At 43.4% G+C, this 27226-nt stretch overlaps 1 protein-coding gene across 1 annotated transcript; it reads right to left on the minus strand.

The window, feature by feature from the left end:
- Nucleotides 1-1713: 1713 nt before the first annotated feature.
- Nucleotides 1714-27205, minus strand: maco1a (macoilin 1a). Its single transcript, XM_063185776.1, has 11 exons — nt 26954-27205; nt 25699-25840; nt 25079-25205; nt 23143-23266; nt 19791-19969; nt 12934-13600; nt 12151-12309; nt 10412-10594; nt 9299-9419; nt 6407-6581; nt 1714-2230 (listed from the first exon to the last, which is right to left on the minus strand). The coding sequence occupies exons 1-11, from the start codon at nt 27031-27033 to the stop codon at nt 2025-2027; spliced, it is 2163 nt and encodes a 720-aa protein (XP_063041846.1). The 5' UTR covers nt 27034-27205; the 3' UTR covers nt 1714-2024.
- Nucleotides 27206-27226: the final 21 nt, after the last annotated feature.

Below are 27226 nucleotides of genomic sequence, written 5' to 3' on the forward strand. Positions count from 1 at the left end.
ATATGGATTAAATAGGTCTATAGTCCAACAGACTATATGCGCAATGATGGGCCACCTGCATTCATTAGTCATACAATCCAGTGCAACAGATTCCAAACGACAAAGTTTTACCTGTTCAATTCAACCACGAGATAACTCAATTAACAGGACGTCGTTTTTCGAAAGCATCGTTGCTAACCAGTTAGCAAGTTAGTAGGCTGCCAATGAGAATACTGCATTAGCAACGACACATTAGCAACGCCACTGTCGAGAAACACACCCCTGGTTAAACTGAACACGTAAAAGCAGGTCATTCGGAATATGTGGCACTGGACTGAAGTAATGAATACAGGTTGCCCGTCACAGCGTATACGTGTATGGGTTGAGCTTCAATAGAACGTCCCCAACCCTGACCCCACCTAAACCTCAACCCCCCCCACCCCAAGCCACTCCTACCACATATACCTCTTCCCTTACACAACGACAACAACAGGGGGTCACTGAGCAACGAAGCAAAAGCAACAGAACTGGGTCAAGGGGTGTGTGTGTGTGTGTGTGTGTGTGTGTGTGTGTGTGTGTGTTCTAGGGGGCATGGTGAAAGTGACCAGCTATGGGTTCTTGGAGACGGTAATGCAGAAGGTGGACTTTTAGTATTGCGATGTGTGTGTGTGTGTGTGTGTGTGTGTGTGTGTGTGTGTGTGTGTTAGAAGAGATCCCAAGGCACTGTGTAGTATGAAAACCGGCAAACATCAGTTACCTAGACATCATTGAATTCAATGTTTGCATTTTGTTCTACTGTCGATTTGCATTGCTAAAAGAATTCTAAATGTCCTATGCAATTTTGGTCCAAGAAGAAAAAAAGAGCGAGATTTTGCAATCAATAATAATTCAAATACAATTAACATTCCCCAAAATGTTTTGCAGCATTTAAAGTGTCTGAATATAACCTACCGGGCCACAGCCAGTCCCTTCAAAACAAATACTTTCTCTTTAGAATCAGAGAGCTCCAGAACAAAAAAACAAATTCTTAAATTGGTCTGAGAGACCAAAAAAAAGTTTGTTTCAGCGTACCCATGCTTCAGGAACAAAATTCTTTCATGGCCAAATGTCTTTAAAAAAAAAACACGAAAATCTGTAGGTCACAATGATGAAATGCATTGTTGTTAAAAAAGGAAATGTACATTGCCATGGTCATAACTGGACTGAAATGAACCTGTCTTTAACCAAAACAATCACACGATTTTAAATGGACAAATGAGTTTAACTTGTTCCTTTTTTTCCGTGTGGAAATTACAAAACATAACCTGTCTGTCTGCTTTATTCCATGTTCTGTTACATTCATTGAGAACTTAAAAGATGGTACCATTGACCAGAAAAAGAGTAAATGCACAGCCACCATTTCTGAAATATAAAAAAGTATGCAGTGGCAAGAGAGGCGTCATAACTCTAAACATCCATTAAAACACATGGATGCAGACAGCTTTGGAAAAGAACCTTTAGGCTATCTGTGTGTCATATGCATGGTTGACGGTGTGTGTGTGTGTGTGTGTGTGTGTGTGTGTGTGTGTAATAAAAAGAATAGAACACAAAATGGCCTAATTGTCATCAACACAGAATCCCTTACCTTCCTTCTTTCTCTAGCTAATAAGCAAACGAGTCACAATACAAAAAAAAGGCTCGACTGGGGGAAGGAGGGGCAGAAAAAGGAGAGAAATATAGCATAAATCCCACATCCATACACATTCACGTACGCAGTAGCGCACATTCACAATCACACACAAGCACACAAAAACCTCGTCAAAGTTGTAACCAAAGTGAACAACAAAAGATTGGGTAGAGAAATAAAACAAGAACAGAACAAAGGAAAATGGAATGGAAGGAGGGAATGAGGGGAGGAGGAGGGCTGGTGTAGAGGTTGTGAGAAGAAAGCGGCTGCTTTACCTTCTCTCAGAGGTATGGAAGGAAGTAAAGATGGATGGATGGATGGCTGGCTGGATAGATGGAAGGGGATGGTGTGTGTGTGTGAGGATGGGGGGGGTCAAAGTTCACTTTTTGAGGGGCTGGTAGACGGAGGCGTTGGGGTCAAGGCTGGAGGGGCTGGTGTCCATGAACTTGGAGGAGTAGGAGTGGGGCGCCACGGGGCTCATGCTGTTGGCCTCGCTGCTGTAGGACAGGCTGGGCATCACCGCCATCACCTCCGCTATCTTCTGCTTCAGCTCCTTGATCTCCTGCTCCTTCTGCATGATCTGACCTGCAACAGGGGTAGGAGGAGGAAGAGGAGGAGATGGGGAAATGGTTAGACCGGGGGCAGAGAGAGAGAGAGAGAGAGAGAGAGAGAGAGAGAGAGAGAGAGAGAGAGAGAGAGAGAGAGAGAGAGAGAGAGAGAGAGAGAGAGAGAGAGAGAGAGAGAGAGAGAGAGAGAAAGAAAGAATTGTTCTCCACCTAAAAGTAGCCCTGGTAATTGTAATGGAAGGATGGAAGCAGAGAGATTTGTCTGCATACGTGACCATACTTTCCTGGTTACCACCAGACCTAAATCACAAGTGGGATTAGGTCTGGTGACCTGCCTACTGTAAATTCCGTAGGGGGCGGGACACTCGGCCATTATGACACCCTGCCCCGCCCTCTGATTGAACAGACAGGGATTTCACGGGCTCGGGACCTCTCGAGACAGCTGACGACACTGCTGACATGTCAACCGAGTTCTGGAATTTGGCGCATGAACGCCACTGATCCCGGAATCATGCTTGTTTTGTTTTGGTCCTCTTCTTTTTTTCACCTCCACATCCACGACATATCATTTTAGCTGAAGTAAGCTAAATTAAACAGTCAGAGACCAGCATTACTGACATATGTGCATCTGCAATTGAATGACATTAACTGGTGTTGTTGATAGTGATTACAAGATGATATTTAGCATTTATGATACTGTTTACATGCCAGTTGCATGCATGGGCGCCATGTTGATGATGTGTGTCTCGTCACACAAAATACAAGCTCGGGAACTCGTTGTTGTATACTTCCGTCTGAGATCAACCTCGATAATTATCGATCTGACATTGCGTCACTAAATGTTCACACCCACTTTCCCGAGGTTTTAGGTAGGCTATCTTGGGATTCTCGACTTTTTGAACGAGCCATATGATCTGGTCTGTTTCTGAGTAAAGCTTCCATGCGGTCTTTCAGACCGGAACGATTGTGCAGAACTAAAAGGTAGCATGGGAGTTCCCAAGCTACATCCATGCAGGATGGAAGCAGAATTGTATTGCATTCTCACCACAAAATGACAAAACCTACCTTACACTCAGTTACTGTCAATGGTTAGGTGACAAAAGTGCCATTCATCCTGTTAAAGCATTGCATCCAAGAGTTCAAATGCCGGATGCGGTCTTGCTGGCTGTGTGCACTGGCAGTGCCACACAACTTCTAAAACTGGTTGGGACGGTATGCCAAAGAGACAAAAGAGCACCGCCTCATCTATAATAATTTAGTTCTGCATTTGCCCTCAAGCTGAAACAATGCGGGATCACCAGTGTGATCTGGTTCACACACACGCACGCACACACACACACACACACACGCAGACGCAGACGCGCACACACGCGCACGCACCCACACGCCACACACACGCGCACGCACCCACACACACGCACGCACACACACCTGGCATGGGCTGGTTAGGTAGCTTTTAAAATAAACTTTTGTTTACATGTACACTGACTGAGCTTCTGACATTTCCTTTTTGTTGCAAAGGTTCCGTGTCGGAAGTGTACTCGTTACATTATATTGCATCATACTTTGTTCAGTGAGTTGCTGGAGACAAAAAAAAAATCAATCAGAGTATATAAAAAAGCTCAAGCTCAGGGAAGTGTATCCGATTATCAGTGGAAGCTGAGAATACATTTCGTTTTTTTAGGCAGTTTGTGTGTTAGACTTGCAATAAGTTCTTGAGTGGTTGCAATAAGTGGTTCTTAAAGAAAACAAGGTAACACTTTATTTTAGGGATACATCTATTAGCACTAATACATACAATATTAATGCCTTAGTAAGTAACTTGTAAGGCATGTACTAAGCAAAATCAGACAGTTGTTAGACATTTATTCGCAAATGTCTTGTTCATGCCCAATTAGGGATTTATTGCTAATATAACCTTAGTAAGGACCTAGTAGACCTAGATTTCTATTTATGACTAAGCAGTAAGGGCCAGAATGCAATGTGTATAAGCTCCTGGTACACTGTGTGAACAAACCCTGAACAGTGTGAAAACAGATGTGGAATAAGGGTCCCTATTCTAAAGTGATGCATTGGTCAGCCCAGATGGCATAGGGCCCCCACACTACCTAGGGCCCCGACTCTACCGCCCCCCCTCCTCGGAAAGCAAAGTGTAAGAACATTTCTAAATTTGAAATTGTCTCCTCCGTCGCGTAGATCTCACTTTATCTACTTATTAAAAGGGTGAGTAATAGGAAGCATTATATAGCAAGGATTGGACGTAAACTTCTCAATGACGGTGGGTGGTGAGATGTAATTTTTTTCATACACCAATTAGTTTTAATTGTAAAAACCCTACAATAAATGCAGAATATAACGATGAGTAATAGTTTGGAAGCAAAACTAAGCTATTCCTTTGTGATAAATAAGTTAATAATAATAATCTCCAAGAAGTGCAGTGCATGATGGGTATACCCTTAGTTAGAAATGCAATGCATGGCCAATGCAGCAATGATAATATTTCTGTTGTTACATACATGGCAAATTGTTTGGATAGCAACTAAATTTCACGAGTGAGGGGAGGAGCTAAGGACGTAGGCTCAGAGCTGGGTAGGTTGTCTGTTGGCCTAGATTGCGTACCCATCATGCACTGCACTTCTTGAAGCAAATGTTCTCGAACATTAACTCAATTATCACAAAAGAATAGTTTAGTTTTGCTTCAAAACTATTATTCTAATGTTCTGCATTTATTTTGGTTTTTTTTACAATTAAAAATCAGTGGTACATGAAAAAAATTACATCTCACCAACCCACCGTCATTGACAAGTGTACGTTCAATCCTTGCTATATAAAGGCTCCTGTTACCTTCCACACATTGATATGAACAAGAGAAAACTAGATGACTTAACTGGGCAAATATTAATTATTTAATTGGGGGGGCTAGGTAGTGCGGGCCTGGGTGGTGTGGGGGCCCTAGGTAACAAGGGGGACTTTGGTAGTGTGGAGGCCCTGAGCCATCTGAGCTGACCAATGCATCACTTTAGAATAGGGACCCTTATTCCGCATCTGTTTTCACACTGTTCAGGGTTTGTTCACACAGTGTGTCGGGAGCTTATACACATTGTATTCTGCCACTTACTACTTACTAATAAATAGAAATATAGGCTTACTGGTCCTTACTAAGGTTATATTAGTAATAAATCCCTAATTGGGCATGAACAAGACATTTGTGAATACATGCTTAACAACTGTCTTATTTTGCTTAGTACATGCCTTACAAGTTACTTACATAGGCATTAATATTGTATGTATTAGTGCTAATAGATGTATCCCTAAAATAAAGTGTTACCGAAAACAAATGTTTTTAGAACAGAAGAGTGTTCGAGTGCTTGTTACTAACAGAGAGTGGCGACTCTTGTTCTTGTAGCAACTTGCCACTTGTACTTCCCTTGGGGGGAAGCCATGAAGGAGAAACCTCTTGTACTTGTCCATCTTAATCAATCATACAGACCGACACTTAGTCTAACTGGCTGTGTAATTGAAGTCTTCCTATGCAGTCCAGAGAGCAGTTCTCAAACCCGCTACTTCACTGTAGTTTAGCCTGGCCTTGGTAGACATAAATGCTCAAGTTAAAGAGCAGACAACGGCCTAATCAGCGAATGGGGGAGGAGATGAGGGAGGTGGGGAACCGCATTTCAAATTTTAATCAAGTTCACCCCTCTCACCAATGATGGTTTATCAATTCATCTATTTCGCACAGAGGGTTTGGAATGGCTTAGTACAAGGCTACGGTATGGCTATACTCTATTGATATTCAAAACGAGCTTTAGCTAGAACCATTTGTTGTGCGAGACACCTGCAATTATTCCATCTTTTTCAAAAACACTGGTTCCTAATTTCAGTAGGAAATAGTCTCAGTTCCTCAGCCCGAGATCAGGTGCATTTGGTTAGAAAATAACAGGATTGAGTAAAACGGATTGGATTGTGTTTTTTTTTTTTCAAATTGCGATGAACGTGATTGAGGTTGCACTTAAACCATGTGGTGGGCCACATCCGGCCCCCGGGCCTTATGACATCCCTATTCTAGATAGCGTGCCTCGCCAGACTAAAGGAGAAACAAACCTTTGTGTAGCGCCACAGTTCGTATGGGCGGGCGCAGGCTACAAAGAGAAGGAAAACGGTGCTAGGTAGCCAAAACAGGAAGTGTCCAAAGTACCTTGTGCGATCTCCAGCTGCCTCTTGGCGTCACCCAGGGCGGAGAAGAGGTCCAGTTTGATGCGCGTCTCGGCGCTCAGGCTGTTCTCCAGGTGCTGGGTCTTGTCCTGCATGGCCGACAGCGCCGACATCAGCACCTCCGTCTCCTTCTCGTTCTCCTTGTACTTGCGCAGCTCCTGTCAGACAGGGAGTAACAGAAACAAGAGGAGAATTTTATAAAGGAGAATCAACATTATTTATTAGGACGAATCACAAAAACATTTAAACGAAAAGGAATTTGACATCTGTAGGTCTATGGGGATCTATATTAACCCATTTTGACCTAAGCCCTTTTTGGGAAAGGATGCCCTCTTCCTATTAATCCTAATCAGCCTCCGAAGCACATACAAACATGAAATGAGTTAAATTTAAAAGCAAAGACCCTCCCCTTGCATTGTAATGTGTTCATTCAGCTCTTACATACCCACATAGTTAATAAAACAGCTAAAATCTCAAAATCCCAAAAACCTCGTATATGTGTCTCCAGAACACAATTGGTTAAGAACCCAGAAAGCAGTCACACTCAGAAATAAGAGTACAAGTAATAGAAATGACTAGACTAGTCTTTAGGATGAGAACAGTTTCTAATGAGTAGATATATTCTATATATACACAGCCATAGGAAAAAGTTTGTTCACCTTTTGAAATTTCTTACATTTCTGTTAAATTGTTCTAAAAACATGGTCACAAGAAGGAACTAATTCCACCCATACATTTACATGTCATCACATTTTTATTGGCCATATGATGTAAATACCAATATTGACAGAAATGTTCAACATTCATGGAGAAGTTGTAGCTTACTGTATGACCTAAGAAAAACTGAATCATTGCCATCAGGAGCGTTTTCATCTTTAGGCTAAAAGGGTTTTTTTTTCTTTCAAATTTCTAAATCATGTCAAGCAACGCCTGATTAAATCCTCCTCAGAAAGCCAACAAGCGTGTGACAAGTTTGATTAGTCGGAGCCAGTGATTGACTACATAATTGCATTAATATTTAGACAATTTCCAAGCCGTAAAGAGATTCATGTCTTCCCTACAGTGGCAAAGAGCCAACCACACACTCCTTGGGGCAGAGCCAAACACTGTGAGTGAAAGTGATGAGAGCCAGCAAAAAAAGAGTGCATATTTTACAGCTCTATACAAAATGCAGAATCAGGCCCCTTTTTTGGCTGTCTGTCAGAGTGTTCCATTAGGACCACACTTGTACTACTGGTAGCATGGGCCATAGGGAAAGAGAATGTGACAGACACACACAAGGGCCCACTTGGTGAGAATGATGAGCACAGTAGATGTCTGGGGAAACGGAACAGTCAATGTACTGAACATTTTGCACAGAGACGGTTTGAGTGCCTTTGTGCATTGCTGAGGCTAGCTGGCGATCCCTCGTTCACATCCACAAGCATAGCTAGCCAAACCCTATTGATAACACATTGTATTGTCTCAAGTGTGCATGATGGGGTACATGTGTGTTTTTAAGATTGCCAGTATTGCATACAAGGTGCCAGAGAAACACCACTCAAGGTGTGCCAGCTGTTCAAAACTGGTGTGTCAAGTTTTTCAATTTTTTAAAATTGAGCCATTCGACCAGGCCAGGCCGAAAATAATTATCGTTAGTTGATAAGTCTTTTTCTAGTTAGCTGGAGAGTAAGGTGCGTTGTGCGATTATGTGCAGGCATGTTTTTGGAGCAGACTCCAAGCTTGCTGTGTGTGTCAGGATATTAGAAAAAAAAACAAGACATTAGTCTAACTGCCGTTCTCCCTTGTGCCTGTGGCCTGACAACATTAGTTTATTTCAATACCTCGCAAATGCACTATTCAAATGTCATTCATCTAATTTCAACGCTCATTTTGCAATTAGGATGTTGAATGGGGAATAGTCCCCCAAAAGTTGTAGTAGGTAACGGGGGAACTGTATTGCCTTCTCCACAGAGGCGGGGCGTAAGTGAAACGTGAAGCCACAAGCAAAGGTCAAGGACGGGAGCATACCGGTCAACTTTGAGCAACCAAAATTCGGGAAAATTCCCATATTTTAAGCCAAAATTCGGGAAATTTTCTATAGGCCAAATCCTGACAGACAACGGGACGATAGAGACGGTGCGTTCTGCTTTTCACAACACTCCGCGTGTTAAGACAGAGCCCGTCTAAAATCCCCCAGCGCACGTTAAATGAGCATATAGCGTGAAAAACAATGAAATATCAGTTTCTTCATGTTGTTTTGACGCTAAAGTTGTCTGGGGCTCATGCAAAAACTTTGTGCTGGTGCGGGTTATGATTAGGTTAATCGCATGGTTCGCTGTCCCAAGGCTGTTTACAGCGTTGTATGAACTGACGGTTTCTGAGGCAAAAGAGTGGGCACGCGAGGGTGACTGCTCGTATTTTCAAGGAACTTAAATTCTTGGTGGCATCTGGCATAAAATCTACTGGCAGGTAGCTTGATAAGCAAGACCCTCTCGGTCTCTCTTCAAGAGGGGGTGTGGCTTGTCAGGCTTACTGACAGGGCCGTGGGCATTATTAGCCTACTGGACCGACTGTGTGTTTTTTTGATAATGTGAAAAATCGGGATATTTCCGGGAAAATTGTCAAATCGGGAAGAAAGCGGGAAATGAGTTAAAATTAGGGAGTTTCCCGTAAAATTAGGGCGACAGGTATGGACGGGAGTAAGGATACTGGAAAGAACCCTTGCTGTGGTGTGTAGAACAGACATGCCTTCCCGTGTGTGTGTGTGACCAATGCCTTGCTGTGTATGTAATATGTGTAGACCTGATGTACATTCCTGTGAGTGTGTGCAGACCTTACGTAACGTCCAGTGTGTGTGTGTGTGTGTGTGTGTGTGTGTGTGTGTGTGTCTGACCTGTGCTTTGCCCTCCAGATCTCGGATCTGCTCCTCCTTCAGCTTCATGTCCTGCGTGAGCTTCTTGCACTCCGACTCCAGCTCACGGATGCGCCCGCGCAGAGAGTCTGTGCACTCCCCTCTACACAGACACACATTTAATTGGGTCATTACTCTCTGAAATTAATGCATACAACAGATAAGCAAATTGATGACGATACGATTTCATATCGATTTCCTAAGGCAGCAATTCGATTATTTTCGATACTTAAGAATGCCCCACGATACAATATTTTTCCCCAATTACTTTTCCACCTCTACTATGTTATGGAGCTAGGGCATTGGTCAGCAATTTGATTATCTCCGATACTTAAAAGGTGCACTGTGTAAGATTGTGGCCAAAGTAGGTATTGCACCTACGCTGCTCATTGAAATTTGAAAATTGAATTAGATCTTTTCATGAATATAAATAAATAATAAATCAATATTTACCAGTATGACCAAAGGACAGTAACATTTGTAGCTAAAGATGCCTATTTCTGGAAATTCAAAATGCCGGACCATGGAGAAGATCTGCCTTTTCATTTATGTAAAATGCAAGTTTCCCAGTCATAATGAATACATAGAATTTAATGTTGGCCGTAAGTACATGTTAAAAAACATTTGTGAATGGACAGCATGAACGACTAAAAATATTACACAGTGCACCTTTAAGAAGTGCATCTCCAAGACTGGAGGCTGCAACGAGAGTGATGGTGCAGGGCCAGGCTGTGGCCTCCTCCTCCATCTTGTGTGTGTGCGTGTGTGTGTGTGTGTGTGTGAGTGCATCTTAATATGGGACCTTGCCTCCTCCACTTGCCTCCTCCACTCGCTTCTCGTCATGATGACATCACTGACAACAGCATTATATTTCAATATCTTGCAAAAGCTCAATTGTAGAGTCTTTTTCTCGTTTGCAATTGGGATGGTGAATGAAAAACAGTCCCTCAAAAGTTGTTGTGGCTAGGCTGACAGCTGGGAAACTTTATCGTTTTCGCCACGGAGGAGGGGCCAAGAGGCGGGGCGAGGAGACAAGCGCAAGTGGAGGAGGCAAGGTGGCATATTAAGATGCACTCAGTGTGTGTGTGTCCTAACCTGGATGCTGCGGCGAGGGCGACGGCTCGCGCTGCCGTGGCCTCCTCCATCTTCTTCCTCTTCTTCTCCTCAGCCAGCTGCTTCTCGGCCGCGGCCCGCGCTTCCTGCTCCGCCTTCAGACGCTTCTCCAGCGCCACGATGGTCTGCTTGTCCTTCTGCTTAGCCTGCACCGCGTTGTGCAACCTGCAGGGTGTTCCAAGAACAGGGTTAAGTGATACAGCGGACTACATTTTAAGTAGATGATGAATCTTTTCAGTTTACAATAGTGTTTCTCAATGGGGGTCTCCTGAGAAAAAGATGCTTAAAAAGGTACTCAAAGTAACGTCCCTGTGCACAACCACTGTCCAGGTGCTGGTGATGTGCAGTAAGAGTAATCCAAGTAAATGAAGGATGAATCACCGCACGCTGGTATCTTTGCTGGTAGTTTATTTGGTGAACTTTGGTGATGCTTAAAAGGTGGTTGTGCAAGTCAACCATCACTGATGATTTTAGTGATGACGTCACATTAGGGACTCCCCCTCAGCAGAGAGGCTGTAGAACCTTGGGTCTCCAGTGCCCAACGGGAGGTCATGCACTGCTTTATGGGGAAAGAATAACGGCCACTTTTTTTTACATAATATTATGTTTCGTGGTACCCAACCAAATCAAATACTATGGATAATAGTTTAAATGTGTACTTTTCTGTGTGTTTTGAATCTTAACCTGCACAACCACCTTTAACCCATCTATTAAACCCTTCGTTGATTGCAACTGTGCCAATGTTAAAGGAAGTTCATTGTGAGTGCCATGGGGGCAAGTGTGGCCAACCTTAGTCTAATCTTAATCTGTGTTCAGAACAAACACGGTAGACACAAATCAGAGTGCAGTGCAATTCCAGTTACTGCACAGGCCTCTGAATGACCTCTTGAATAGTCTGTCTCTAAGACATTAAACTTAACTGGTGTCAGTAGACATTTTCTTGACCATGGAAGTAGAGATCTGTGATGGACAACCTGGTTTACAATCCAGTGCCACATATTCCGAAAGAGCTGGTTTTACCTGTCCCACCACGCAAAACCAGGTCATTTGGAATATGTGGCACTGTTTTGTATAAGTAAGGAATCCAGTCTGTACATCACTGGTAGACATCATTGATAATGTAGAGACTATCCATAGGGGTACTTTGCCAGGATCCATGAGACGTAGGGTGAACGCCCCTTTAGGAGACCAGCAGAGATTGAGAATGGAGTTACCTTCGCACTATAGATGGTAGTAGTAAACACTGCATGAAAGACGCCACTATACGCCTCAGAGAAAGAAGACAGAGGATCACACCCCCTTAGGACACCGTACTTGATCCCACAATGGTATGGTCCCACTGAACCACTTCCTACGGGCGCCGTAAAGGGCTGCCCACTTGCATGGGTCAGGCATAAATTCAATTTTGCTATGTAGAGAGAGCACTGTGTGCTGTGGAGTGCTGCGTCACAATGACAATGGGAGTTTCTCAGGTGGGCTTTCCGTTTCTGAAGTGTGCTTTAAAGATTGCCAGGCCACATCATGGTTCTACCCAGGACTCTACAGTTTTTTTCATTACCAGCCAAAATGGCTAGTAGATCACACACTCACTAATGGGTCAAAACGGCTACTAAGTTGGTACAGCTACCAGCCAAACTGAAATTTCACCAGCATTTGGCCGGTTGGCTGGTGTTGACTTAGAGCCCTGGTTCTACCGCTGCACCACAGTCGGGTTTGCTCACCGGTTCTGCAGCAGCTCGTTCTCCTGGCGCAGCTGGCCCAGTTCGGAGCGCATGCTGCGCTCGGCGCTGCTGAGGGAGCTGATCTGGCTGCGCAGGTCCTGCTCCAGCTGCCGGCTCGCCTGCAAGTCCGCCTTCAGCTTCTTAATGTCCTGCTCCAGCCTGGGGAGGGAAGGAAGCAAAGAAAGAAAAAAAGAAAGAAAGAAAGAAAGAAAGAAAGAAAGAAAGAAAGAAAGAAAGAAAGAAAGAAAGAAAGAAAGAAAGAAAGAAAGAAAGAAAGAAAGAAAGAAAGAAAGAAAGAAAGAAAGAAAGAAAGAAAGGTGCAGAGAGAGGGATGTTATTGCTGTTATTTGCAGTTCTCTCTGGCTGACTTTGTGTTAGTGACAAGTTCGGTAGGAGGAGTTCCCAAGAGAAAGATGAAGTGTGCCACTGAGGAGAAAAAATGAAAAGGTATCCAAGAGCAGCATATTGACAGAAATGAAAAGAGACAGAACGAAATGCACAGACAGACACAGAGATAATTGATATAGGAAACAATGTAACATTGATGTAAGGGATAATGGCTAACGAGGTGACCAGTTTGATGAAGTTATTGGCAAGGTGGAGGCCCTAGAAATCAGGCAATGTGCACAGCATGGAGAAGAGAGCTGCCTCCACCAAGACAACTTAAACAGAAACATACCGCAGCTTGCTCTACAACAAGGCAAGTATGTGAGAGGAGTGCAAAGACACACACAGACAAACACACAAACCCACGAATACCTATTTGGACAGACAGGCTCTTACCGTACAAGGGCGTCCGGCTTACTGAGCTGGTTATTGGGGATACAGTTCTCCATGGTATCCTTGTGCGCCGCGGGGCTCTTCCCGCCCGAGCACTTCTGCTTCTTCTCGTTCTTATTGGACGAGGAGCCGCCGGACGACGACGAGCCTCCTCCCGACGACGAGGGCACGCTGCCATTGGTGGAGCTGTGGCTGCGCGGCGACGAGCTCCCGCCCCCTGTGGCGTTTTTATAGTTCTTATTGGAGGAGGAGGAGGAAGTGGACGTGTGATGGTTGTTATTGTTATGGGCTGGAGGAGGAGGGGAGCCCGCCTCGTCCTTGTTGACGAGCAGGCTCTCGGCGCTGCCGGCCAGCTCGTTATTGTTCAGTCTCTTGCTGCTGTTACTGCTGCTGCTCAGGTGGTTCTCCAGGTATTCCAGCTCCTGGAGTTTGGAGTCCACCGAGTGCAAGATGTTGTTGTTGATGCCTATGCTGTGTTGCTGCTGATGCTGATGCTGTTGTTGTTGTTTCTTGGCTTCGCGGTCTTTGTCTTTGCCGCCGCCACCATCTTTGCCACCCTTTTCTCTGTACTCGAGCTCGGGCAGCGTGACGGGCGGCTTCTTAGAGGCCGGAGCACCGTTCTGGGAGACTGCTGTGGTGGAGTCGCTGTCCGAGGCACCCTTGTTGGCGGCTGCGGTGGTGGTCAGGGGGTGGATGACAAAGCACAGGGAGAGGAGAAAAGACAAGAGAAGAGGTCATTGCAGTGTAAGCGGGATTAGGACATTTACATGTCTTTCAGTAATGATTACTAAGGATCATTATTGGCAACAATATTCATTGCCCCCTGTGAGAACATTAGGAACATTTGCGTTTGGAGATTGGGGTACATACATCCACAAAACAATAATCCAGGTGCCAGACTAAAGTGGTAGCGGGTGTGATAGAGTGGTCCGCACATTGGGTATGAGCTCCAAAAATAATTTCATTATATCTTTTCACCTTTGGATCGAAATGTTGCGGATTGTATAATGAAATAATAGACCAGGAGCCCAGGGGGGTCAGCCTAGTTGGGAAGGTTACCAATTTTTATGGGTACTATGATGTCTGGTATGGTCCCCAGAAAAATGGTCCCCTGTAAAACTGGCACCCCAAAAATGGGCTAGATCAGTTGGTGAGGTTACCACTTGGAACCTGTTGTAAATTGTTCATCATAGTCCCCTGATAGAGAAATGACCACTGCCAGACATTTTTAGTGGTGGGTTACCCCCGGCAGACGCCCCCGTATGATGACACCCCCAAAAATGGGCTAGATCAGTTGGTGAGGTTACCACTTGGAACCTGTTGTAAATTGTTTGATATGGTCCCCTGATTGAGGAATGGCCACTGCCAGACGTTTTTGATGGTGGGCGGGGCTTGCCAGACATCATTAATTGGGGGGTAAAAAATGGGCTAGATCAGCTGGTGAGGTTACCTCTTGAAACCTATCATGAATTGTTCATCATATTCCCCTGATAGAGAAATGACCACTGGCAGACATTTTCAGTGGTGGGGGACCCCCGCCAGATGCCCCAATACAATGACACCCCCCCAATATAGGCAAGGTCATTCACATAAGGTTTGAACCAGACATGGTACAAAAGACAAACAACCACCCACTTTTTTTTTAGATAATTCCAACGTGGGGAATTGATTGGAAGGGTCAACATGTTCATAGAAACTTGTTTGTGGGTACTTTTCAGGACAAAAATGACTTTAATTTAATAAATATTACAAATCCGGGACAGGAACCAGTTTGTAGGCTTTCAAAATCAATGCAAATATGACATGTTTCTGACTTAAAAGTGCATTGTGTAGAATGGTGGCCAGAATATTTCATTAATATTTACAAAATAATAAAACCAATATGTATCATTATGAACAAAGTACAGTACGTTTTGCTGCTTAAATGTCTCTTTCAAAATGGCAGACAATGGAGAACAATGGAAAGTGCAATTTTCCTAGTCATAATGAATACTTTAATGATAAATCATAATGAATACTAGAATTTGATGTTGGTAAGTATTCATAAAAAAGGTAACATTTTGAATGGGCGGTATGAATTCTGGGAAATAAACAACTGAAAATATTACTCTGGTGCACCTTTAAGTAATGCATGGAGAAATTACGCTGACATTGAAGGCCTGTGAATTGTACTAAGAAACAGCAATGTGAAATTCCCACTTTCCAGCAGTTCTGAAGATTTAGAATCAAAATACTCGACATTGGCATACACAGGACTGACATTAACAGACAGACATTGAAGTGGAAGACAGGGCTTGTAACAGTATATAAGTATTGAGAAATAATTAAGTGAACAAATAAAAAACAACTGAACATTTGACACTGACAAAGAAATCCTCCCTATCCTGTTAAATTACGACCAACCATAATGCATCATGAAGTGCTTTGAAGGGCATGTCAGACATCCAATAATAAATTCATTCACCCTCCCAGGACCTCTTCTTGTTCATATAGCAAACAGTGCAAAGGCATCAAGAAAGTTGTTTTAGTGGGGGTCATCTGTGTTCTAGGGCCAATCCCATTTCTACACTGCTGTTGTATTCCACTGCTGGATTGCAAACTCTCCTATGGCCTCATCCATGTCCCTTGATGTACTGGCATGTCTCCTAGCATCCCCTCCATGCTGTGGACTGTGGTAGGGGACACAGCAAACCTACTTGCACAGAGCACATTATGAGACGACTTGAATGAGTGGCACTAGCTGAGCACAATGTTCATGATGGATGGGAGGAGAAATACTTGCAAGGATTGGGATTGGCCCTAGAACACAGATGACCCCCACTAAAACAACTTTCTTGATGCCTTTTTTTTTACATGTTTGCACAGATAGACACACACCTATAGCCTACCTATGGAATTGGTGTGCACAGTGACTGCATCTTTACCTGCAGTATTCACAAGGACTGGCTGGGCCCTGTAACATACAACACACCATTATTATGCCCCCACATGAACCATGCTCTATGGGGTTAAGAACAGAACCAAATCTTAACCTTGAAGGACAACACACATCTTTTAAAGTTACCCAACCTGTGGGGTTTTGTTAAAGTACACCAGGATAAGACGTTAACAAACTTAATATTAAACAAAGTCCAAATCATAATGCCTAAATACAAAAACCCTGACTGGTGCGGCAGCAGCCACAGGTCCAAATAGAGCACCTATGAAGAACTGTCAGTTCCTTCAGCTTTTAAAGGCAGCTTGATTGCAGAGTGAGGTGCCATCAATTAAGCCACTCCTTAACACCTAATGGAGGTCAATTTGATAAGCTGGAGAACAAGGCAAAACAGGACATGCATGCAGTCTTCTTAACACCATGTCTTCTTGTTGCTGCTGCCCCCAAGGAAAAGACTGTGTGCACGCACTCGCACACACACAAACATACATGGAACTGCACTATACGTATAAATGGTGTGACGTTTGTCATGTGCATTACACCCCTTTTGGTTGAAAACATTGAGGGGGAAGCCAATGCAAGTCAATTGACCTGTAGACTAGCGTTGTTCATGCTCAACATGCCCGAAAATGTGGTTGTGTTGCCGGCTATTCAAATATATTATATATATATAATATATATTATATATATATATATATATAATATAAATAATAGGCCTATAGCCAAATAGCCGTGGCTGAAGCATGGACTGTGTTCATTTAGGCTAGGCGATGTAGCATGTAAAGTTAATGAGACATTCAATTTGTTTTCCCCCAATAAGGGGCTTAACACACATTCACGAGCAAAGTACCCAGATGGCCGTTTCATACGTATGTGACTACAATACTCACAACAACTGCCTGGGCACCTGCAATATGCAACACACTCTGCTGCTTCCGAATGTTGTGACTTGATAACTGGAACAACAAGTATTTCTTAGTACTTGTATACTGTTACTGGTCCTGTCTTGCGCTTTAATGTCTGTCTGTTGGTCCTCCTGTATATGCCTATGTTAAAGGGGTATGCCACTAATTTGGGGCTTAATACAGTTAAAATCTTTTGCCAGGGTTTATAAATGTGGTAAAGTGTCTTATTTTTCATTATAGGCGTTGTCTTGCTCTAAGACAAGTTAAAAGAGGGAGTATATCGCTAAGCTAGTGAAAGTCAATGGATCACAGATGCATGTGTGATCCATTGAGTCTCACCAGCTTAGATACTTACTCGCTCCTTAAAACAAGACAACGCCCATCATGAAAAATAAGGCACTTTACCACTTTTATAAACCCAGGGCAACGATTTTAACCGTATTCAGCCCCAAAATAGTGGCATACCCCTTTTAAATATTTTGCTTCTAAATCTTCAGAACTGCTGTATAGTGGTGCAGTAGTGCATAGTTGTGCAATTTCTTGGTATAATTCACAGGCCTTCAATGTCAGCGTAATTGGTCCCTGAATTGGTCCCATTCACAAATATTAGCCTACCTTTTATGAATGTTTACCACACCATCAAATTCTAAGTATTTCATTATGATTGGGGAAATTACACTTTTCATACATGTGAAGGGGGATCTCCTCAACATCTTAAGCTGCAAAACCTATTGTACTTTGGTCATAATAGTGAATATTAATTAAATATTCTGGCCACCATCCTACAAAATGCACTTTTAAGTCAGAAACACGTCATCTTTCCATTGATTTTGAAATCCTACAAACTGGTTCCTGCCCGGATTTGTAATATTTGTTAAAGAAAAGTCATTTTTGTCCTAAAAAGTACCCACAACAAGTTTCTATGAACATGTTGACCCTTCCAATCAATTCCCCAATTGGAATTATCTAAAAAAAAGTGGTGTGTCGTTTGTCTTTTGTACCATGTCTGGTTCAAACCTTATGTGAATGACCTTGCCTATATTGGGGGGTGTCATCATATTGGGGCGTCTGGCGGGGGTCCCCCACCACTGAAAATGTCTGCCAGTGGTCATTTCTCTATTAGGGGAGCATGATGAACAATTCATGATAGGTTTCAAGAGGTAACCTCACCAGCTGATCTAGCCCATTTTTTACCCCCCAATTAATGATGTCTGGCAAGCCCCGCCCACCATCAAAAACGTCTGGCAGTGGCCATTCCTCAATCAGGGGACCATATCAAACAATTTACAACAGGTTCCAAGTGGTAACCTCACCAACTGATCTAGCCCATTTTTGGGGGTGTCATCATACGGGGGCGTCTGCCGGGGGTAACCCACCACTAAATGTCTGGCAGTGGTCATTTCTCTATCAGGGGACTATGATGAACAATTTACAACAGGTTCCAAGTGGTAACCTCACCAACTGATCTAGCCCATTTTTGGGGTGCCAGTTTTACAGCCCCCCTGGCCACACCCACCAGAGGGAACCCGGCAGACGTGCTGTTCCTCTATCTGGGGACCATACCAGACATCATAGTACCCATAAAAATTGGTAACCTTCCCAACTAGGCTGACCCCCCTGGGCTCCTGGTCTATAAAGGTAGAGACAAGTTCTATTTTGTCGGAGACGCCTATTGACTATCCATGCTCTGCAGTGGTGAAATTGTGTGCGGCAGTCGGAATTGTGTCGGAAGCGAAAGTGCTCCGCAGTGCTGTCGCAACTGATGTGCGGAGGCCCTCAGTCTTAATCTAAAATCCAAATCATTTCTGAAAGAGCAATCAAATCTTTAAAAAAAATGTCTTCTCCATGGATCGAGAGTGACATTTGTGTAGCACTACAGCGCTTCTCTTCAGTATGGGGCAGACTCACAGCTGCATACAAAACTAAAGAAGGAGCAGCAACAGCTGCTGTGCATTTTGCCAGCACATGGGTGGACAAAGAAATTGCATAGGAAGAGCATGCAAATACGTAATATGAGAATTCAGGAGGATGACTGGCAAGAAGGGGTCACACTGGGTGCAAAACAGACAGCAGTTTTAGATTGAGCGCAGCATATTATGTCTGAAAAACTTTTGGACCACGTCTATGTTAAATGTGGCTGAAATATTTTGGAGTTAATTATTCAAACTATCCAGTGTACATATTGTATATATTGGGGGGAAAATGTATACATTAGCGTGTGCTCATGTGTGTTGGAAAAGAGTTAACGTGTGTGTGTGTGTGTGTGTGTGTGTGTGTGTGTGTGTGTGTGTGTTGGGCAAAGTGTGTGCCTACAAGTGAGTGTGTGTGTGTGTGTGTGTAAGTTGGGGAAGGTATGAATGTGCATGCATGTGTGCGAGTGCGTGTCCTGAAGAGTATACATTTGTATGTGAGAGTGTGTTGGGGGAGTGTAAGCGTGTGAGCATGTGAGCTCATGTGTGTGTTGAAGAGTATGCTGTGATTGCGAGTGTGAGTTGGGGGAGAGTAAGCGTGTGTGCACATGAGCTTGTGTGTGTGTGTTGAAGAGTATGTATGTGCATGTGTGCAAGTGTGAGTGTTGGGGGAAAGAGTATGCGTGTGTGCACGTGTGCTCGTATGTGTGTGTGAGTGTGTGTGTGTTGGGGGAAGAGTAAGCGTGTGCACATGTGCTTGTGTGTGTGTGTGTGTGTGTGTGTGTGTGTTGGGGGAAGAGTAAGCGTGTGCACATGTGCTTGTGTGTGTGTGTTGGGGGAAGAGTAAGCGTGTGCACATGTGCTTGTGTGTGTGTGTGTGTGTGTGTGTGTGTTGGGGGAAGAGTAAGCGTGTGCACATGTGCTTGTGTGTGTGTGTTGGGGGAAGAGTAAGCGTGTGCACATGTGCTTGTGTGTGTGTGTGTGTGTGTGTGTGTGTTGGGGGAAGAGTAAGCGTGTGCACATGTGCTTGTGTGTGTGTGTGTGTGTGTGTGTGTGTGTGTGTGTGTGTGTGTGTGTGTGTGTGTGTGTGTGTGTGTGTTGTCTTCTGACCTTCCTCTGCCTCCCTCTCCTGCCTCTGCAGCATCTGCTGTTCGGGCGGCAGGGCCTGCTGCAGCAGCTGCATGTAGAACTCGTTCTCCTTCTGCACCTCCTTCTGCTTGCGCAGCCTCATCTTGTAGCTCACGTAGCTCTTGAAGCCAAAGCCCAGCGTCACCACCGGATAGCCGATGCTGAGAAAGCGAAAGCCGATGCATAAGTAAGAAAGCAAAAAAAATGGAAGTTACAGTAGGTCATAAGACAGCGAAAAATGAAAGTAACAGTTACAGTGGCGATTATGCTCAAAATAGGGTACAAGTCACATAGCTCTTGAAGCCATTGACCACAGTCACCACCGGGTAGCCGATGCGGAGAGACAAATGGGATGCAAGTCATCAGTAAGATAGGGAAAAGTGAAATTAAAGTCAGTTACGTTGGCAATTAAGACCAACATAGGGTACAAGTTACGTAGCTCTTGCAGCCAAAGCTCAGGGTCACCACCAGGTAGCCTATGCTGAGAGACGGACATAAGTAGGTCATAAGTAAGATAGCGAAAAATGGAAGTTACAGCAGTAGGTCATAAGTAAGACAGCGAAAAATGGAAGTAACAGTTACAGTGGCGATTATGCTCAAAATAGGGTACAAGTCACATAGCTCTTAAAGCCATTGACCACCGTCACCACCGGATGGCTGATGCTGAGACACGGATGGGGTGTAGGTCATAAGTAAAATGGAGAAAAATTAAATTTAAAAAGTCAGTTAGGTTGGCAATTATGATCAAAGTAGGGTACAAGTCACACATAGTCCTTGAAGCCAAAACCCAGGGCCACCACCCTGATAGCCGATGGCGATAGAGTGACTGAGGAATAGGGGTCACAAGGACGATAGCGAAAACGGAAAGTCGGCTACATTGGCGATTGTGATTAACAACATGGGATACACGTCTCACATCATAGCGCACTGAAACTCATGGACTGTGACAATAAGGTCACAATGCAACTTTTGGAGCAATTCTCCTGGGGGATGATACCATAAGATTTAGTTTTGGACTGTTTATCATGAGAACTTGGATCAGAAGACAACCTGTTGATCATTTCACCAGAAAATTAGGAGCCAATCATGTTGCTCAAAAAGTTGCCCTGTGGTGTCATCACCTTCATCGTCTTTGGGTGTGCAATGCATTCAATACAAGTCATCAGCTGGAGTACAGAAAAGACAACACTCTCTTGCCAATTCTCTTCACACAAAACGTATAAAGAGAATAAACAAGCAAGTGTGGTCTTTTCTACTCTATCTGATCAACATAGGGTAGCCAACGATGGGAGGGAGATCACAGGAGTGGAGAACATGTAAGCTGAGGAAAGTCTGATGCAAGACACACCCTTTATCTTAAATATTTAGAAACATCAGGTAGCAGGGCTGCGTCAGTAGCATAAGAAGAAGCACAATGATCACGTGCCCACAATAGGGAATGGAGGAATGGGCAGAGGCAAGTAAAAGTAGAACTACTCTTGTATCGATGTAATTTACAACACTAGTACATGATCTTACACAGTTTATACACCAATTATTATATGGTGTGACGTCATCGGTCGAATGCTCCATTCATTTCAATGGGGCTCCCCAACGTTTGCACGTCTGTTATTTTTCGATAACGGACGGGTTGGTCTATAACAGACCGCTGTCAACGGCAACAAGACTTTTCACTGCTAAAGCGACTTTTCAACAAGACTCTAATCAGCTGCTGTGATAGACAACACCTGTTGTCCTGGCTACCTAGCTGTTGCCTAGCGGTGTTCCACAACGGCACTGTTTTGTTTTGCACAGCTACAATCTTTTGACATGAAAAACTATAATAAGCGTAACATTAAATAGGCCTAAAGAAATGTCCCCGCCATGTGTGAATCATTTAAGTATATCCATATAATAAGCGGGTTAACGTTCGGCGAGTCGGTCGCTTTGTGGAATAGCAGCTCCGCGTCGGGGTCTAAAGATTCTCTCTGTCATGCTGCTATTCCACGGTAGCGACCTTCTCGCCGAACGTTAACCCTTACTTATTTCACCATATCGAATGAGGTAGATACACTGAGAGAGTAGTTCTACTTTTACTTATATGTATTACTTTTTCCCACAACAGTAAACCCTGCTATTTCTGCCTCATTCTTTTAGTTTCGTGTTAGCAGGAAACCAGGTAAAGAAAGTTTAAAGGGACACTGTGAAGGAAATGGTCAAAAAAGGTACTGCAACTATGCTGCTCATTGAAACTGGGTTGCCTATTGCCAAATTTGATATTTTCATGAAAGTTTACTAAGTAATAAACTAATATTTTCTATTATGGCCCAAGTACAGTCATTTTTGTAGCTAAAAATGGCCATTTCTGGAAATTCAAAATGGCGGACCATGGAGAAGATCCCCCTTTTCATGTATGAAAAGTGCAATTTTTCCAGTCATAATGAATACTTTGAATTTGATGGTGGTGGTAAGTATTCATGAAAAAGGTAACATTAGTGAATGGGTAGCATGAATTCTGGAAATAAACAACTAAAAATCTCACACAGTGTCCCTTTAATGTGACAGTGGTCTTCCATGACAGTCAAAGCACAGCCGATGTAACAAGTTATAAATATAAATATATATTACGAATGAGACTATAATATAGAATAGTCACATCCAGAAAGTGTGAGTCACAATGTACAAGAGAATTGTGACAAAATTGAATTATACATTTCTGAATTCTGACTAGAATGCTATGCAGATTTTCAGTGTTTCATGTGTGCTGCACATATTTGCGCAATATTTGATCGTTTCTTCAGCATCAAGAGCGCAATGAAAGACATTCATGAGACACTGCTGTGTCTCATTGAATTTCCTCCCCCCTCTTGTGTAAGAAATTATCTTGCTACATGAACATCCTGATCACGACTTTTTTTTTCTTTCTTTTAAATACACCAACTGCCTCCTCGAGTGGGGCTCGATTACATAGTTTAAGTGGTGCAATGAGATGATCCGGTGGAGCTATTTTGGGAAATACATGGCTGACTCAGAGATGAGTTTCATCTTCCCCACACCGACACACACACACACACCTCGACACACACACACACACACACACACACACACACACACACACACACACACAAAAACACAGACATACATACACACACCCCGACACACACACACACACACACACACACACACACACACACACACACACACACACACCCTGACACACACACACACACACACAGCAACAGGTTCCCTCTTCCTTTTCGTGCCGTTATGACACCACATTTTCGACCGAGCTGTGTGAAACTAACTCTTATTTCAATCGCTCATCTTATCGAGTGAAATCGAATGTGGCAATTACCAGTGGGCGGCGAAAGGGCGGCAGAGGTCAACGTGGAAGTTTTTCAAGTCTTTGAATCGGATGGCAGCTTCGATGTAGACAAAGAGTATCCACAGGGAGACAGTGGGTAGGCACACTCCTCGTTCTGTCACGTGGGGGGAGGCACAGCACAGAGAAAGAGGGAAAAAAACGATTCAGTTTAATACATTTACAGGGTATTGGACTGCGACTGAAGTTCAGTTGCTGCATATGTCCGACCAATAACATTTAGGAGAAAACATAGAGTACAATGGGATTGATAGTAGCAGAAATAACAGTATGGTGGATGTCAGTCTTCCCAACAGACGCCTTCAATCATCTGTACCATTTCAACATCTGATTGCATTTAGATGTGGAGGGCACTTGTCAAAGTCTTGACAGTAAGAGCATCTCCCGCGATCATTCACAGTGTGTGCGTGTGTGTGTGCACACATGGAAAGAGCTTGGCCTTTTAGCATTCTTTCACCGAGACATTGCCTTCTTCCACTATATGCTGCTTCTTGGCCTATAATCAGAAGGCGGGAACCCCTTGTTTTAGCAAAGGGGAGAAAAAAATGCCACAGGGCCCCGTGTGTGGCGGAGCAGAACTGACACACTACTGTAACTCCTGGCTATGTGCAGCCCACGTCAAGTCCAGACTTGCTCAGGGGGAACTGTGGCAACGATGACGGCCATGACTGACTGGGCCAAGTAGTTACTGAGTTGTCTTCTCAAGGAATGTTGTTTTGTTGTTTGTTTTGTTTTCCATAATGAACGTCTCTTAATATTTCAGGTTCCTCTCATAATTTCGCTACCAATTAACAGACAGAGAAAGGGCAATGTCAGTATGTGAGGGCTGAAAGCATAGGACTTGGGCATTATGGAAAATCTGAATATCAAATTGGAATAGGTAGGTTATCCTGCATTCAGGTAGTTGTATTTTTAAAATGGATCACAGTCTACCACAAAGTAAGCTTAGGCATAGGGTAAAAGGCATGCATAAAGAAAAACAAACACTGAACATACATCATAACTCTGCTTTTGGCCCTTTCATCTAGTGACATAGCCATCCCTATATTCACTAATGGATATTAAACAATGTGGGTGAGCCAAATGAATTATATAAAACTGAAGCATCAAGTTTCAGTTTGTATGTTGCATTCAGCATCCATTCTTTTTTCCTAGCACAGGGCCAATAGGTAGCTTTTAAGTTCACAGCAACAATCTGCCCAATAGGAAGTCAGACTAAGTTATGTCTGCTGAAAGACATGCATGGAGTGAAAGAAACAGACGTAGTGTGTTCTGCCAGACAAGAGGAAAGCTGACAGGCATCACAGATCAGAGAGGGAAGAATGATCCATTGTGACAGATGCACGGTTCCATGCTTAGCCTCTGTAACTATTACAAAGATGGAAATTCAATTTCTCCCCGTTTCTCATATTCAATAATGTGAGAGCTATTTTTTTTTTTTTAAGTAGCGGAAGTATCTAGGGACGAAGTATGGGGGTGATTTTTTTTGCAAATGGGAGTTTGATATTTATTCAGGACTGACAGAGTTCAGCATGCAAATAAGAGCAGTTTAGAAAAACATACGATAAGGCGGCCGCACCTGGATATCAGGTGATACCGTTCAGAACAAGTCTAATCTTATGTCAACTACGGTTCATTTGAGGTGCAACGATTACAGGATCAAGTGGACCAGCCAGTTGCTCAGGACATGTCTTTTCTTGTACCCTACAAGCTCATCACATGCTGATACTATACTATTGTGGATCATTGTGCAAGTGCAAGAGGCAAGTGTTTGCAAGTCAGCAGTTTTCACAATCATTCAATCTCCCAATTTGTACTTGGCTATGATTCCATACATTCACAGCTCTGGTGCAATCATGACTCCGTGAGAAGCCGCGTTGAACTTGAAGTGAAAGAGACAAGTGCTCACCTGTGTGCCATACGTACTGCACCCACACGTATGTGCTGGCGGCAAAGAACAGCCATTGGACAGGGATGAAGAGCAGGCATATGATATCTGAGGTGAATGCAACGCATACGAAAAACACAGAGAATGCCTGTAGGACAGAGAGAAGAGAAGAGAAGAGAAGAGAAGAGAAGAGAAGAGAAGAGAAGAGAAGAGAAGAGAAGAGAAGAGAGGCTGACATCAGTTACAAACAAACCCAAACGTTCGCACCATTAAGTCACTTTAGCACCCTTGTTAACCATCATCAAAAATATTGTTGGCTTTTCACTTCTTTGGTTCATGCACTGGTTATAAAGCAAAGTGATCTGGAGAATATTTGGGCCATAGATGAAGTCATATAACTGACTACTACAGACTAATACATGCACAACAGAATAGAAATATGCCTGCTAATGCTATAGGCCCTACCCTTTCAAAACACTCTGAGCAAGACTATATGTGAATAATTTGCTAAGTGTACACAATTAATTATGCAACACAAATGGAAGATAAAAGGGAGACAGTCTTAATGATGAACAGGATTATAAACACTGAATGCCTATCATTTAGGTCATACAAGTGATGGGTCTGATGTGTTAACTTACCAGTCCCTGATACCTGAAGGAGTCATACACACTCCGAATGAAGAGCCAAAACGGCCACAGGTACTCAAACCTGAATTCCAGCACAAAGTCTGCCAGAAGCACTAGCGCCCACACCACCAAGAATTTCAGGTACAAGAAGGTACTGTGGAGAGAGATAGAAAAAGAACGTTTGTAGGCAATAACTTGAGAGAGAGAGAGTTGGACCAAAAAGACTAAACAGAATTATTTGCCTGTTTAGTCAGCTGCGGGCAAAGGGAAGTGTAATAGATTATAAATATGTGACACAATCTTTGTTTACCCCTAAGGTGCTCCCAGCTGTCAAGCAATAAAACCATTTGTTCTTAAAAGCCTAATAACAAGTTGCAGACAAAATGCCATTTATTTCTTCTTCGAATGCTGATTGCCTAGATTGATTTCAAAAATCTCCTTTGCTTGTATACCTGCACAATAAAATAAGAGGGCAATGGGTAGACTTCAAAAGGCATAAATAAATGTTTATTGCCATTTTACATGGGATATTGGATTACAGGGCAATTATTGTTTACACAATTCCCACACACAAATAAGGAAATAGACTGCCCTCATCATACTGGAGGAGAATGTGACAGCTGACAAACTCAGCTCACCTGGCCATCATGTGGCTCGAAAGCAAATAAGAGGAGCTAGCTAACCACATTAGCCAATTTAAGCCAGGCAGTGTACAGTAGAGAGAGCAGGGGTTATTGTACAGACCTAGCATTTGACTTTTTTCATGAATAAAGCCATTATTGACAAGATAACGGCACCAACAGTGTTGGTGTTGAAATGCAAGTGTAGTACATGCGTGTTGCATGGTAGCTTCACCAGCTTGCTAACATTGGCATTGGTGGTTGAGGCACTCTGCCAAATTGGCTGAAGGATAAGGCTGCATGATAACCTCAAGTCAGACAGCTGTTGTAGCTCCCAGACTTCTCTGTAATGTGCATGCAACTAAATTGTGCAATATTCTATTAACAGCTGTGTGCTGGGATGTATGCGGAATTATTTGCATGTGTTTTTTGTTATAGCGCCTTGTCCACGAGGCCTAAAATGACTAAACAGAGGAGTCAAATAAGGTTTGCTAAAGAGGCTAGCTTTGTCAGTAGCTGCATCGTTGCCTGCTGGATGCTGTGTGTGACAGGCGATATATACAATTAAACAGTTCTATGACAGCCAGGGCTCACATTGTTGCCGCCATTGTTGTGTGATCGAGTCCCTAAAACCCCACACTTCATACCTGCTATGAATACCCTCGGTGATTCGGTTCCGTTTTAACGGGCGACGGAGTTTGCTGCAGTCCGCATTGCGCCGCTTCATTCTCCCCCTTTTCGATAACACTTACTGTTTATAGTGGGTATATCCAGTAAACGATTATGTTTGTTGGGATGCACGGATGTGCATTGCTCTCCAAATGCACGACTGATATTGTTTTTCTTGTACCAGAAACAAAGAAATAAATAAAAACATTCTATTGAAGGCCCTCCCTCTTTTTATTTCAGACGTTGCGCGT

The sequence above is a fragment of the Engraulis encrasicolus genome, chromosome 20 (genome assembly GCF_034702125.1).
Source record: "Engraulis encrasicolus isolate BLACKSEA-1 chromosome 20, IST_EnEncr_1.0, whole genome shotgun sequence".
Classification (NCBI taxonomy): Eukaryota; Metazoa; Chordata; class Actinopteri; order Clupeiformes; family Engraulidae; genus Engraulis; species Engraulis encrasicolus.